The sequence below is a fragment of the Trichosurus vulpecula genome, chromosome 7 (assembly GCF_011100635.1).
Source record: "Trichosurus vulpecula isolate mTriVul1 chromosome 7, mTriVul1.pri, whole genome shotgun sequence".
NCBI classification, from domain to species: domain Eukaryota; kingdom Metazoa; phylum Chordata; class Mammalia; order Diprotodontia; family Phalangeridae; genus Trichosurus; species Trichosurus vulpecula.
This window is the reverse complement of record NC_050579.1, coordinates 110620883-110636441: the sequence shown is the minus strand read 5'-3', so window position 1 is coordinate 110636441 and position 15559 is coordinate 110620883. Positions and strand designations below refer to the sequence as shown.

Sequence of the window (15559 nt, the reverse complement as noted above, 5' to 3'; positions counted from 1 at the left end):
TCTCTTAAATGCTCAAATCAAGGAGATTTTTCTTGAACCTTATCTTCCTATTCTTCATTTTTGCAATGCAGGAGTTAAGCAGAACAGCATTATTTCATACTATTCCCCTTTACATTCTTTCCTCATATATTTCAGTCTGATTTTCAAGTACAGTAATACTGGAAAAGAAGTTACATTAAGTATTAATTTTGTTTCTACCACTGTTCCAAATTGGTCCATATTGTTTATGAACAGGTCTAGAAATAAATGAGTGATTAAAAAAAAACCAAGATTACTGATTGTGAGCATAAGAAAAAACTAGAATGAAATACCCCATAAAGAAATTTAAAAACACCAATCATTCATTAAGAGCTTGTAAATCTAGCCATCTTTCTTTTTGGTCACCCATCCTCAATTTTAGCCTCAGCAAGATCCAAATAAACCTTATTGGGTGCTGCGCCTGGTTACTGAAATGAATGAGACTGACATTCTGGAAGTTAAGAAGGATACAGAAAGAGCTGATGAAATCCGAGCAATGAAACAAGCCTGGGAGTCTGCTGAGCCAGGCAGATCTGTCAAGGTAACCACAGTTGGAGAGGTTATTTTAGTTGTCTTCATTCTGGAGTGGTCTGGAAGCAACAAAATGCAGGAAATATATCTATAATCAAGAACCTGAGAGGGGTTGAGGGGGATTAATAATATTGAATAAATGACTTTTCCAAACAGCAACTATGCAGGTGCTTGTCTCTTCCCTCCTTCCTTCCTGTCTTTTTTCCAATCAAATGATAACTTTGTTGTAAGGCTGATGCTTTAGGTCTGCTTGATAACCATAATAAGTTAGCTCTTGATGATACTTTTTGGTTTTAAATCCCTGGCAGCCTTTCTCCCAAGGGCTGGAAGTTTATTTTCATTTACAAAGCCCTGACTATGCCCATTCCTCAGTTCACTTCTCCAAAGAAGGAAGCATAAACATGTACTTGTAGATACATAAGAGAACCTTACAAACACATGAACACATGCATACTTACAGTCTCTCTCTTATAATACCCCTCCCCCTCAGAATTTGCAAAATTCTTTGCACTTCTCTTATGCACTTATCATGTTTTTTGTTATTATTTTTGTATGTATTCTAGCCCCCTCCTATCATGTAAAGCTCCACAAGAATAGGGATTATATATTATTTAAACTTTTTATCTACTTCAGAGATGGTGTAGTTCTGTTCGTAGAGTAGGTACTTTGTTGGTGATAATAAATTTAACGGACAACGGATTGATGGAGTATATATGTTTGAAATATGATACTATAGGACTAATTAATAGGCATATTTGATGGCTAATATACTTAATACCTATAGTTTGCTAATTAAAATTTAGAACGAATTTATATGTATATATATATAATATGTTATATAATGACACTTATTTCAATAGATAATTCATTCAATAACAATTTATTAAGCACTTATTGGATACAAAGCACTTTACTAGGTACTGGGAGAGGTACAATGACAATTTAGACAAAAGTACTGTCTTCATGAAGCTTACAATCTAGTAAATTACAATTATGATAACATGTTATTATATTGGTTAATAATACCCTGTTTAGAAAGATGTTCTCTAAGGGTATTACATTTATTAGAGTTGCTTATTTGTTGGCTGACAAAAAAGGTTCCATGTATGAAAAGCACTAAGTGCTCAGTATTTTAATGTGTTTGATCACTTGCTAACCTCAGTTTGCTAAGACACAGCTAAAATAATTTTGCTAATTTCACATTTTCTTCTTTTCTTAGAGGCTTTATAAAGGTGATTAGTCTATAGTCAGTCATTTTCAAAGATCTTGTCTTCTAACATTTGTTCTCCAGGCTGCTCAAGCTCGCTTACACTTTATCAACAAATTTGCCAAGAAATCTGAGGATGAGGCAGAACCTGGAGATATAACTAAGATCCTGGAAGAAGGTACTGATTTTATTCATGGACCAAATGAGTCTGACCATTCACAAGTATTGTTGGTGCATTTTCCAGGGTAGTTTCAATGGAGAGGGAAGAGCAGGAGAGACAAGAGAGACAGAGACAGAGAGACAGAGACAGAGAGAGAGAGAAGGAGAGAGAGAGAGAGAACACATGAGCGTAGAATGAAATTTCTCAGCCATTAAAGAAATACTATAAATCTCTCATGCTTCAAGATCTTTAAAAAGTAGAGCAACTCCATGACATCCCAAATGTAGATTTGGTCAGAGAGTATTTACATTTTAAACACTGCCTCCCCGTCCACTTCTTATACTTTCAGGAGGAATATTAAAGTCTAGCTATTGTGACTGTTTTAAAAATGTTTACTCCATCTTTTTCTAACATGGAAGTCTTCTGTCCCTAAAAATCACCTTTTTTTGAGGTGGTGAATAATATCTTTGGTTCTATAAAGTTAAACTTATTTCTGTCAATGTGGGTTTAGCCAGGTGGCACCATGGATAGAGTGCTGAACCTGGAGTCAGGAAGACTCATCTCCCAAGTTCAGATCTGGCCTCAGATGTGACCGTGGGCAAGTCACTTATAACTCTGTCTCATCTGTCAAATGAGCTGGAGAAGGAAATGGCAAGCCACTCCAATATCTTTGCTAAGAAAACCCCAAATGGGGTCGCAGAGAGTCAGATGTGACTGAAAAGTGACTGGACAACAGCTATGAATGTGGATTTTAATGCTAGAAAATGGCAGAGGACTATACAAAATTAGTAAATATACGATGAGTCAGTCATTGTCACTTTGGGAAGTGAGTAGTATTTTGTATTGCTGATTTGAAACCTGTTGTAGGTTCTTAGCATCAGGAAATACTTTTTTTTTTCCTATAACATAACAGGACTCTAACTAATGATTATGTAAATAGACCCCTGTACTCAATTCCCTTCCAATCCTGAGATTCTGTGAATTTATCATTCCTAATACTTCCTGACAACCCATCAAACATTTAAAGACAACCATCATCCTCTGTAGGCACCTAGGTAGTGCAGTGGATAGAGTACTAGGCCTGGAGTCAGGAAGATCTGAGTTCAAATCCAGCCTCAGACACTTATTAGATGTGAGACCCTAGGCAAGTCACTTTACCTCTGTTTGCCTTAATCCACTGGAGAAGGAAATGGCAAACCACTCCAGTATCTTTGCTAAGAAAATTCCATGGACAATATTGGGTCCACAGGGTCACAAAGGGTCAGACATGACTGAACAACAACAATCATCCTTCTGTGTTTTTTTTTGTCTGTGTCTTCTCTTCTCCAACCTAAACACCCCTAGTTGTTCTCCAACCTAAACGTGCTTCAATTCATCCTTAAATGGCAGTCTCCAGAACTCACAACATCCTAGTGGCTTTTTTCTGGATGTTGGTATGGTCTGCATTCAGGTTCACAGTGTTTTCCATATTATCATCATGATTATAATGATCTTGTCTGCAAGGTGAGGGATTGAGTGTTTTTTTTTTCCATTGATTATTAGCTCTAGCTCCCATTCTATAGCATCCCCCTTTAAACATTTTTAAGTTCCAAATTTTCTCCCTCCCTTCAGTCTACCCACTGAGAAGACGAGCAATATGACACCCATTATACATATGAAGTTATGCAAAACATCCTTCTGTATTAGCCATGTTGGATCAAATAAGGGATTAGACTATTTGAGATGGAAAGAACAATAATTACAATTGCTGAGCCAAGGCAGAACTGCACAACTCTTATTGTACTTCTCTTTTGTCCACCAAGGAAAATTGATATACTGTAATGGTAATCAGGGCGGGGCTTTTTGCTGTTCTTCTCTTAAAGGCCTTTAATGATTTTGGCCTTTGTTTGAATGGGACTGGTGAAGTGGGATCTTGTCTTGGAATGTTTCTCAGCACTGAGACAATTGGGAGTCATTGACTGGAAACCCTGTATATGGTGTACTAGGGATTAACTAACTTTCCCACACCCTAAATGGGACTTTTCACTGTTCTTCCTTTGAGTGCTTCTAGCACTGAGGTAATCAAGTGCCCCAGGGCCCTGAGACAGGTATATAAGATCAGAGGTTGGTGTTTGACTTTTGGGGCTCACTCATGGAAGGAATGCTGAGACTCTGGGCAAGCCATCATGACTGACCCCCGGCTTTTATAACCCAGACAAATATTGGTGCTTCTGTGGTAACGATGAATTATGATTTGAATCAGACAAGGTCTGTTTGTTGATGTTTGTATTTGCCTTGAAGTTCCAAGGGCTGATCTTTTCCCCCTGAACTAAGTGATTGATGTATGTATGTTTAATTAAACTGAGATTGTTAACCCCTTAAAGTTGCTTTCCTTAGAAAAGCAGATCAAAGAACCTGTGCTAGCAGCCCTCCTGTATGCTGGTGTTATTGGTTTTACACAGCCACAGCGGCTGCTAGCCAGATTGTTGCTACACATACCAATCAGACAGACAACTCGTTATTTTAAAGAACTACCCAAAATAATAATGAAATTCATTTGGAAGAAAAAAGAGGTTAAGAATTTCAGGGGCAATAATGAAGAAAAATGGCATAAAGGAGACAAAACATTACTAGAATTCAAAGTGTATTATGAAGGAGTCATCAAAATGATTTGATTGTGTTTAGAACATACAAGAGACCAGTGGAATTGATTAGATAAACAAGACCCAGTTGAGCCCCACATTCCAAATATTTCAATCTCTTAGTTTTAGTAACATTCATTTATGGCAGCCCATTGTAAGTGATGCTAAGTAACATGACCTTGAGCATGTCACTAAGCTCTTCTAGGCTTCAGTTTTTTTTATCTGTAAAATGAAATGGTTGGATTAGATAACCTCTAATGCCTCTTACAACTCTAAATTTATGATCCTATGAATCTACAGCTTATACTGTATGACATGCTAGAATCTCATCTCCTATTCATAGTCTCTATGAATAAATATATTTCCTTTGTTTTCCTTATGACTCCCCTAAAAGTATGCTTATGAGATACCAAAGTCTCCATCCTTCTCTATCTAATCCAACTAGTAACATGATTATGTATCTCTCCCACCCCCATGCCTTTCTCTCCATTACTTTGTTTAAAGGATATTCTTCTAAGTACTTCCATTCCTAAAATTCTTAATTCATGAGGGAGATCATGTGATGTAGTTGAAGGAGATCTATTTACTAATCCAGGGGATTTTGGCCAAAGGTAGGTTTTGAGTGGACTCAAAACCTGCATATCCTGAGATTAGCCATATCATTTCCCTAGACCCAGGTACTCCTATTTGGTTGTCCTTTGTGTGAAGGATACACAGGAATTTAGATTCTTCCTCTCCCAAGTGAGAATGTGGTATGCACCCCAGTCCTTTCCTCATCTAGTTATTAGCAAATGATGTTTATTTCTTGAATATGGACCTGTGGGTACTATATAATGTAAAATTGTTAGCCTGAGTCAATTTAATTTTCTATCTCTCAGCCCTATAAGTCTGTATCTTCCCAATTCGGTCAGTGATTTCTTTGAGGGCACTTACTGATAACTACAAGAACTTTTATTTAGCAGGGATTCAATAAATATTTGTTTTGCTAATGAAATTCTCTAAGCTAGAGTAGGATAGTTTTTTCCATGTCTGTTGTTTAGCTGCAGAGTAAAATGACAGAAACTAGACATTAAACACAAAGTAAAATTTTCTTTTAAATAAAACCATATCAAGTAAGGCAAGATCAATCAATGATAAAGGAAAAAAGGGAAATATACATTTTGAAATGGGGGTGATATAAAAACAAATGATATCAATATAACCTTTAAAGTTAAAAATGACTTTATGTTTTTTTTTATTACAAATGGAATGACTTTAGGAGAAAGAGGAAGACTCTCTGGTGTTGGAGCCATACCAACTGTAGTGACTCCTTACACAACGGTAGCATCTGTGAAGAAGGAATTAGAATCTTTGGACCTTACTCCATATTTCCTGTAAGTTATAGTAAATGTGAATAAATGCATAAATCTGTGTTCTTGGAGCTGAAATTACATTGCCAGTTCTGTAGCAATGATAAATTAGAAATAAATACCCATTATATTTTTATAGTATGAATCAGACATGTGAATCTTGAGCTGTATATAAGCTGGCATTTTTATTTCAATAAGGGTTTATCAGTTGTATTTGATTCTAAATATGGGCTTCTTTTGTGGCTCTATCCTTCCCTATCTATGTCTTGGTGAGCCCATAAGATACCATGAGTTCCATAGTCATTTATAGGCAGATAACTCCATAATTTATATCTAGCCCTCATTTTTCTTCCTGTGCTCCAGTCTTACATTTCCAGCTGCCTGTTGGATAGTCCTACCCCAGTGCCTCATTGAAATATCAAACTTTACATACTAAATATTGAACTGATTATTTGTGCCATTTTAGATATTCTTTATAAAATCTTAGGGTTGAAAGGGCTATTTAGTCTAATCCATAGACCCTCTATAACCTACAAAATCATGGAATTTGAGAAATCCAGGGAACCTCAGCAGTCATCTAGTCTAACACATATTCCCTCCCCCAAATCCCCATTATAACACATATGGAAAGTAGTCACCTAGCCTCTGACTGATACTGAAGACCTGCAAGGAGGAAGAACTATCACTTCTCTAAATAGGCCTTTCCATTTTTAGACAACTCCGTTAGGATTTTTTTCTTTGACATCAAGCCTGAATTTTTCATTTGCAACTTACACTCATTGCTCCTGGATCTATCCTCTGGGTCCAAACAGAACAGAACTAATCTTTCTTTGAGATCCTTTCAGATACATGAAAATAAGTCTTTTTTTTTCTCTAGGAAAAATACTAACCTTCCACCCCATTCCATCATCCTATATCCATATCGCATGGAATTAAGACTTTTCACCTTTTTGGTTGCCTTCAGGATGCCTTTTAACCTATCAATGTCTCTCCTAAACTGTGGTGTCTAATTTTGAACACCATATTATAGATGAGGTCTCATGAGACTACTATACCTCCTTATACCTGAAAACTTTGCCTTTCTTCCTTCAGCTGAAGATCACATTTCCTGCTGCTACAGCATACTACTAATGCATATTAAGTTTGAAGTCCACTAAGATTCCTGGATTTTTTTTTCGGGTGAACTCTTTTCTAATCATGCCTCTTCCATCTTTCACTTGTAGTATTCATTTATTTTTTGCACCCAAAAGTAAGACTTTCTACTCTATTAAGTTTAATCTTGTTAGTTTTAGCTTAGTATTCTACTCTGTCACTATCTTTTTGGATTTTGACTCCATATTCTTGTGCGTTAGTCATCCTTTCCAGCTTTGTGCAATCTTTACACTTGAAGAACATGTCATTTATAGAAGAAAATGTAGTAAAATGATAGAATTCTGGACTTGGAGCCAGGAAGAGCCAGGTTTGAATCCTGTATTAGATACTTATTACCTGTACAACCCTGGGCAAGCCATGTGACCTTCTCTAAGCCTAAGCCTCATTTGTAAAATGATTTGAAGATCTCTATGGCTCCTCCATCTCTAAATCTATAAGCCTGATTGTCTGCCTTTATCCAAGTCATTGATTAAAAAAAATTTAATAGCACAAGGCCAAACATAAGTTCCTAGGTTATTCTATCCTAGACCATATAGACGTTGAACCATTAATGACTATTCTTTAAGTGAGGCCACGCAACCAGTTCTGAATTTATCTAATTATCATATAATCTAGTTTATCTATCTCCATCTTCCCCATGATATGAAATACTCATCAAAAGCTTTTTTTTTCTAAAATCCAGGTAAATTATATCTATAACATTCCTTATCTACCAGTTTAATGACCTTTAAAAAATGAAGCAAAGTTAATCTCGCAGGAACTGCTCTAGATAAAGCCATGCTAGCTTTTTCATAATCACTGTTTTCCTTTTTAGATGTTCACCAACCCTATCTTTTATGGTTAAGTTTGATTCTTAGGAATTGAAGTCAAGCTCACTGGCCTATAGTTTATAGACTACCCACTACCCCCTTTTTAAAGACTGATACCACATTTATCCTTTTCCAGTCTTATGGTACCTCTCCCATTTGCTATAATGTTACTGGCTCAGAAATAACACCTTTTAGTTGTTTGAGTATCTGAGGACGTATTTTGTCTGGGCCAGTTGATTTGGTTTCATCAAGGGTAAATCAGGGTATGTTCTTACTCCACTTGCTTTTCTGAGATATTGGCTTACTGTTAACCATGTTTGTTCTGCTTTATCTAGTGCAAAGGTCATTCTCCGTTCCTCTCCTCTAGCTTTTGCTAGAAGGCCTACAAAGAGGCAGAGCCTACTATTTCTCAAGGAAGTTAATTTGTCTTTTGGGAAGGGAACAAGGATTTATTAAATACCTATTATGTGCTAGACCCTGTCCTAAATGCTTTACAAATATTATATCATTTGATCCTTACAACAAGCCTGTGAAATAGGTACAATTTTGATCCCCATTTTATTGTTGAGGAAACTGAGACAAAAAGAGGTTGAGTGATTTTTTGCCCAGGGTCACACAGCTAATAAGTGTCTAAAGCCAGATATGAACTCAGGTTTCTCTGATAGCTCCAGTCATTAGGACATTATCACTTCCAAACTAAATTTGCCCCTAAATTTCAACTCCTTATTTCTAGTTCTTAGTTCTGGGCTAAGCAGAATAAATCTAATGTCACATTCACTTAAGAATACCCTGAAGGACTAAGCTACATTCAATTAATGCAGTGTACTTACACATACTAGGGATAACAGATTAAAAAGATTTATTTTAAATTAAAATTATAATATATACTTGTAATTATTTACATTTGAAGTGTATTTGTACAGATAGTAGAAAATGTCTTTTGTTAACTGATGTACTTGACATGCCTGATCCTTGAAGGTGGCTATCATGTGCCTCCTAAGTCTTCTCAAGGCTAAACACCCCTTGTTCCTTTAAAAGATGCACATATGACATGACCTCTAGGCATTTCAGTATTTCATTTGTCATCCTCTTCTCCTCTAAACATGTTCTTCCCCCAGACTTCCCTATTTCTGATGAGGACTTTCACCCAGGTCCATCATCTCAGACTCTTTCTTGATTATTCTCTCTCCTGCTCTCCCCCATATCTAAGTAGTTTTCTAGTCTTATCCATTCCTTTCTCTTCACTCAGTGCCACTACCTTAATACAGGCAAAGAGAGATGAAGTGATATGTCCAGGATCACCCAGCTAATAAGTGTCTGAGGCCAGATGTTAGCTCAGGTCTTCCTGATAGCCAGAATCTCTAACTTGGATTTCAGTGTTTTCAGTGTCTTCTCTAGCCAGTCCTTCTTGAATATAACTACTAAAATAATCTGCATAAGGAACAGGTTTGACCACATCACTCTCTTGCTCAAAAATTGTCTTCGGCTCCCATTTGCCTCCAGGATAAAGAACAAAGTCATCACCTTACCATTTTAAATTGCCCACAACCCAGCTCCAACTTACATTTACACATTGATTTCATATTACTCCTTTTCATGTACTCAGCATTCCAGTCAAACTGGCCTACTAACTGTTTCTCAGATTCAGCATTTTATGTCTGTGGTGTCATAGACAACTGTCCCTTATGCCTGGAAGGCACTCCCTTTTCTTCTCCACATCTTAGAATTCTCGTTTTCCTTTAAAGCTCATTTCAGGCATTATTACCTTCTATGTGAATATTCCCCTAACATCCCATTCTTTAAGTGTTCTCTCCTTTCTGAACTTAAATTTGTTTTTAGTTATCTGTATCTGTATTGTATCCCTCGATGGAATGGAAACTCTGAGGGTAAACCCAGTTTAATTTTTCTCCTACTGTCTTTAATGCTTAGCATGATGCATGTCATATTGTGTGTCGTTAATAAATGTTTCTTGAACAAAGTTGACATTTTGATATCCTCAGATAAACTTTAAGTTTGATGACTGGGGCAAATAGAGCTACAGAGTATTCATGCTGTGTCTCCTATGCTTTTCAAAGTAGATTTATGATTGTTTGAAGTTTAGCCAATAAAGATAATCTTGAGGAATAGCTGCAAGATCTTGAAGACTGATGACAAACTTTAAAATGTGATCAATACTTTTTGTCTTCACAAATTCAAAAGTACAGCTGGAATAACCTTTCTTAGAAATCAAAATGTATTTCATAATGACTTTATGCAATCAATTGGACAAAAGAGATCAGGTTGCCCCAAAAGGATGACAACAGCAAAAATGAATGGCAGTAAAAATTTCCTAGATGGTTTAATACTCTTTGCTTTTTAAAATTCAGTATAAGTTACTGTATTATCAGTATGGCCACAAGAGACTAAAATAATGGTGAACATTGGCCTAAGATCTTTGTGATGCTTTGCCATAGATAGAGTTGGGTCTTTTAATCACTTGGTTCCCCCAAGAAAATAGTTTAAAGCCAAGTTCCAAAATGAGTTAAACATCTCTCTTGATGTTCATCCCAAGACAAACAATTGATGAGCCTATGTTATACAATGAGATTTTGGCCCAGCAACAAGAAATGCAGAAGGCAGAAGAAGTGCATCAGTTTCGCCAGTATCGAGAAAGAGTACTTAACAAAAGAGATCTTGAGTATGCAGCACGGAAGAAGCTAAAGACAAAAGTTTTGGATACCTATGGAGACATCCGTGTAAGTAAGAGCATGTAAATGTATGTCAATCTTGATAAACCTTTTTAATTTTTTAAAAAAATTTGACATCTTATATGTTGTTATCCATCCATGTAATTAGCAAGTTAATGGCGATTTGCCCCTGATCCTTTTTAGAATAACATTCTATCTTTTTCCATCACATGGGATAACATCTTTTTTTTTATATTCATGAGATGTACTGCTCCCCACAAATGTTTTTTTTTAATTGTGAGAACCCAATCTGGAGCCATTGTGATAGCCAAGAATGTTACACTTTAACTCTGCTATTGATATGCCATCTCCTGAATTTCACTTTTCTCCCTTGTTCATTATTATTCTTCAAATATTCAGACCACACTTGCATTTCATATGTCAGGGAGAGCACATATTCATTTTCAAGTAGCATCGAAGGTTGATGATTTATGTCCTTAAGTTAATAAACTTTGAGGAACATTTTAAAATCACTTAATAAGTTCATTTGTGTGTTTTGCACCTCTGAGATGGCTATAAAATGTTTTCAGAATTTTAATGTCCTCATGAATGAAGTATAGCTAGTCCGATAAAACTCTGCCAATGGCAGAATGGACTCTGTTCAATAATGCTCTATATCTGGAGCAAATACTTTGGGTATTTGTTATCATGTCTTAATGATTTGTTTTCATACATTACTGGTAATGCTGATTCCCCTTCCTACTGATGCCCATTTCTTCTAGCTTTTTAAAAAGTGGGGAGTAACATAGCACGTTATTCATTAAGGAGGATATTATTCATATATCCATGGTCCTTCCGTACTTTGTCAACCATCTCTAATAAGCATGAATTTTTAACAGGTGATCATTTAATTTCTTTTCAAGTATAGAATTTGAAAAGGTGATAAAGGTGTACTCTACCTCCTAATGTCATTAATTGGCTATAAGAAAACAGGTAAAATAATGTAGAGGGCAGTTAGTTCCCTGGGAATAATATTATGAATGAATATTGCCTCCCATGATGATGATGATGATAATAATAATTTTCTTAATGCTTTGAAGTTTGCAAGGTGAGATATATAAATGCATACGTATACATATATGCATGTGTCTGTGTGTTTATAAAATGGGGGTAATAACAGCATCTATCTCACAAGATAGTTGAAATGGTCAAGTGAGATGATAGATAACATTATAGAAATATATATATGTAATTTTATATTACTTATTATATAATAGAACATATTAATGATATGTTACCATATATAATGTATATTGTCTCACTTGATCATGTCAATTCTGTGAGGTAGGTGGCATAATTATCCCCATTTTACAGATGGCAAAACTAATTTTATATATTATATATGTTGTATGTAACATATACATTTATATATTTATGCATAATATATAAATTATATAAAACACATAACTGAATTTATATATAATATATATGTATGTGTGCATCCAAAATATCACTAGATCATTTCAATAATCCTGTGGGGTAGGTACTGTAATTATCTCCATTTTACAGATGGTAAAACTGAAGCTGAACAAGGTTAAATGACTTGTCCAGGGAAGCACAATTATTGTCTTGGAGTCTTCCTGACTCCAATTCTACTACTCTATCCACTGTTAATAGTTTTATAGTGAATTTGGTTATGTTGTCTTACAAGGGTGGTTAGGCAGCCTTAGGGCTGGTATGCCTAAACCATGTCCTTTTTCAGTCAGTCAATAAACATTTATTAAACGCACAGTGTGCCAGGTACAGGACTAATTGATGTGGATATGAAGGGTAAAAGAGAATCATTGCCTTTAAGGAATTCACAGTTCAATGGCAGTTGCTATATGCATATTATCCCAATGCACACATGGTGGAGAAAAATTGATTTCATATTGTACCCCCATTTATTAAAAATTATTAAATTGTTTATTATTCACTTAGCAAATTCATAGTATACTTTACAATAGCTCTTCCTTCAGTTTTGTAGCAAGATAGCTTGAGTTTATAATTAAAGATCTATTAGAAGTAGTTTTCTTGTAGAAGAAATATTGTTGTAGCACTTTATGACTTCTTACAAAGATCAGTTACTAACACATGTAAACTAAAGTGTGTGAGACACTGTGGTGTAGTGGGTAGAGAGCTGGCCTCCAGTTCAGGACCACTTAGATTCCTCTCCTTGCTCCCTATGTACAAGTCTCTAAGACTGTATATTGTAAATGTCTAGTCTAGACTTGTAGATGAAACGCCTCACTGGGAAACTTCTACACTAATAAATCATATATTTGATCAATAAATATAAGCAAACAAAACTTAGGTATGTAAAGTTATTACCAGCACCTAACATGGGGAAAATCATTTAGATGAGATAGGAAATTATAGTATCATAAGTATTATCCAAGCAAGACTCCATTTCTGATTTGAATCCTTGTGTATCACAGGAAAAAAAAATGAATGGATTTATTTTATGATGCCAAATTCACTACTTTTTGTGTTTGGTTTCGTTTCGGTGGGGGGCAACAGACATCTTTACAGGAGACCCGGGAAATGGTTCTATTGCCCCGGGAACAATACAGGGAGAGGCTGATGGAAGAGGAGCGCCAAAGACTAGAAGCATTAGCAGCAGCAGAAGCAGCCCTCAAACAAGAGCCAGAGAAGAAAAGTCCTGACCATCAGAAAAAAAAAGGAAAAGGAGAGAAAAAAAAGTGACCATAGGAAGCCGAATAGTTCCCTTATTCAGGAAAAGAAAGCTACTTTTAATGAGCAATTGTGTATATTTATGAGATAAAATATTAGACCAATTGAAAGTGTAGTTTTATAAGCATTGTTGCATAATTCCCTAAGCATTTCTAGTTTTTATCTTAATTTACTTTTCCCCTAATTTTAACCTTACAAGTATATGTTGTTCTTATTTAAATTAAGCTATCCTCAAAAGTATATTATAAAGGAATTATCTCCCCCAATCTGAGATGTCTGTCTTTCTTTTTAGAAAAAAAATCCTAGTCAGAAAATCAGGTACTGGAACATTTTCAACAACTGTGAGGAACTAATTGCTATTTTAAAAAGTCTAAACATCCCTGTTTCACTTTAAGATATTTAAATTATTCAAGGCATTTCTATATGATGGAAATTTTTCTCCCTCTCTAGTTTTTTTTTTGTCTTGTCCAATTTTAGGACATTAAGTGGCTATATACTGACTTTTTCATCTAGCAGTTATTTGAATATGTATCTTTGCATGCAGACTTGCTTTTTTAAATACTTTAAATTAGCATTATTCTGACCTATTGTAAGCGTAGACCTTAAAAAATGTTCTGATAGACCGTTATTTCAATGGTCGCAAACCTGTTTACCTGTTATAGCATTTCTTTATTCTCTCCAAGCCAATTCTCCTTTTTCTCTCAAAGTTTTCCAGCTTCTTATTGGTTTGCTAATAGAACCCTGTAATGACAGATAATACTCCATGGCAAGCTTATGTCTTATTCTAACATGGCAGATTATAAAAACGTTGATTTTCTAAACTATTTCTTTTTTGTGTCTGGTTTTATTGTTGTTAATAAAAAAATCCTGTTTCTTCTGAGGATTATTTTGAAGCATTTATTGCTAGGTCATATGATTCATGTGGCTAAATTAATTAGCTGGTGGATCTTCACTGGTGCAAATATTCACATGAAACTGGTTTTCAACTATCCAAATCTATTCCTTTGTTACATAATATTTACAGAAAATAAATCGACTGCTCTCAGTTAATCAATAAGCATTCATCAAGTGCTTATGATGTAACAGGTATTGAGCTAGATAATGGGGTACTAAGACAAACATGGCCTCAAGGATCATGTGTTCTGTTGGGAGATAATACATACATACACACACATACACAAACACACACGTATGTATATGTATATACAGAAAAAATCCAAAGTGTTCACACTGAGTTAAATGTTTGGAGAGCTCAAGAAAAATGTCTAGCTTCCTGATTCAATCAGAAATTTGTCCTTTTGGTCCAGCCAGTTTCAGAGAGTTGAATTACTTTACCAATAGCTTATTTTTTTTTGTATCTGTGGCAAATAATGCCACAAAGGTTTGAATGACATGGGGACAAATTGGTGCAGCAATTTAACTTTGGAAATGGTAAATTTATTTATACCCAATATCTATATTTATACTGGTAAAGATTTTTAATGGCCTGTCTCTGTTTCTTCACATTCAAAGCATATGATACTAAAAAACCATAATTTCAATCTGTAGTCTTAAAATTGATAGTCTTAAAATTGACTGCTCACTCCTAAGAAAGACTTGTTCGTCTTCATTTTAGTTAAACTGCTTCCAATCACAGGTGTGTTTTCATTGAATAAATACATTATATATTGAGGCTTTTTACATGCTTAGGAGCTGGAGGATAAAACATTTCCTGTTTTTTTACTTTTTTGCTGTGGTCACAGATGGCAGTGTCACACCACACAATATGCTGTCTTCTGGAAATTAACATATATGTGTATATATGTATGTGCATTTATATGTGTGTGTATAACAAACTCTTTTTCACCAGCTGTATCTCCCTGTAAGTTTAATCACAGGTTAGTTATTTTTTTATAAATTCAAAGTCTATTCATTGTCATAGAAATTTGTTATATAACCATGTCTTTATCTAACAGGGACTAGCCACCAGGTAACTTAACAGATTAAAAAAAAATTCACTGGTTCCCTTATCAAAACTGCTGATTTCTTCTGGGAGCAAAGATGGTAGACTAAGCAGTAAGTCACACTTACTTTCCCTTCAGACCTTGAAAAATCCAGGAAATACTTCCCCATGAAAAATTCTGGAACAGTGGAGCCAGCAGAAAGATGGGGTTTAACAGTTTTTTTTAGCTTGTGAGGGTAGGGGGATTATCAGGAAAGGTCCCTCTTGCTGTAGCTGAAGGGGACCAGTATAGGATGGGAGGCATCCCAGCAAGCCAGTGGCAAGTCCCACCTCAACAAACCAGCAGGAGATCCTGAGCCCCAGGGTGGTGG

At 35.5% G+C, this 15559-nt stretch overlaps 1 protein-coding gene across 1 annotated transcript in view; it reads left to right on the top strand.

The window, feature by feature from the left end:
• ADGB (androglobin) overlaps positions 1 to 13498 on the top strand; it is a 226208-nt gene extending 212710 nt beyond the window's left edge. The window contains exons 33-37 of the mRNA XM_036768101.1: positions 401 to 559; positions 1841 to 1934; positions 5796 to 5910; positions 10399 to 10582; positions 13073 to 13498. Coding sequence (XP_036623996.1) covers positions 401 to 559; positions 1841 to 1934; positions 5796 to 5910; positions 10399 to 10582; positions 13073 to 13258 — 738 coding nt within the window. The 3' untranslated portion in view covers positions 13259 to 13498. The remainder of the gene's footprint in view (positions 1 to 400; positions 560 to 1840; positions 1935 to 5795; positions 5911 to 10398; positions 10583 to 13072) is intronic.
• The last annotated feature ends 2061 nt before the right edge of the window (positions 13499 to 15559 follow it).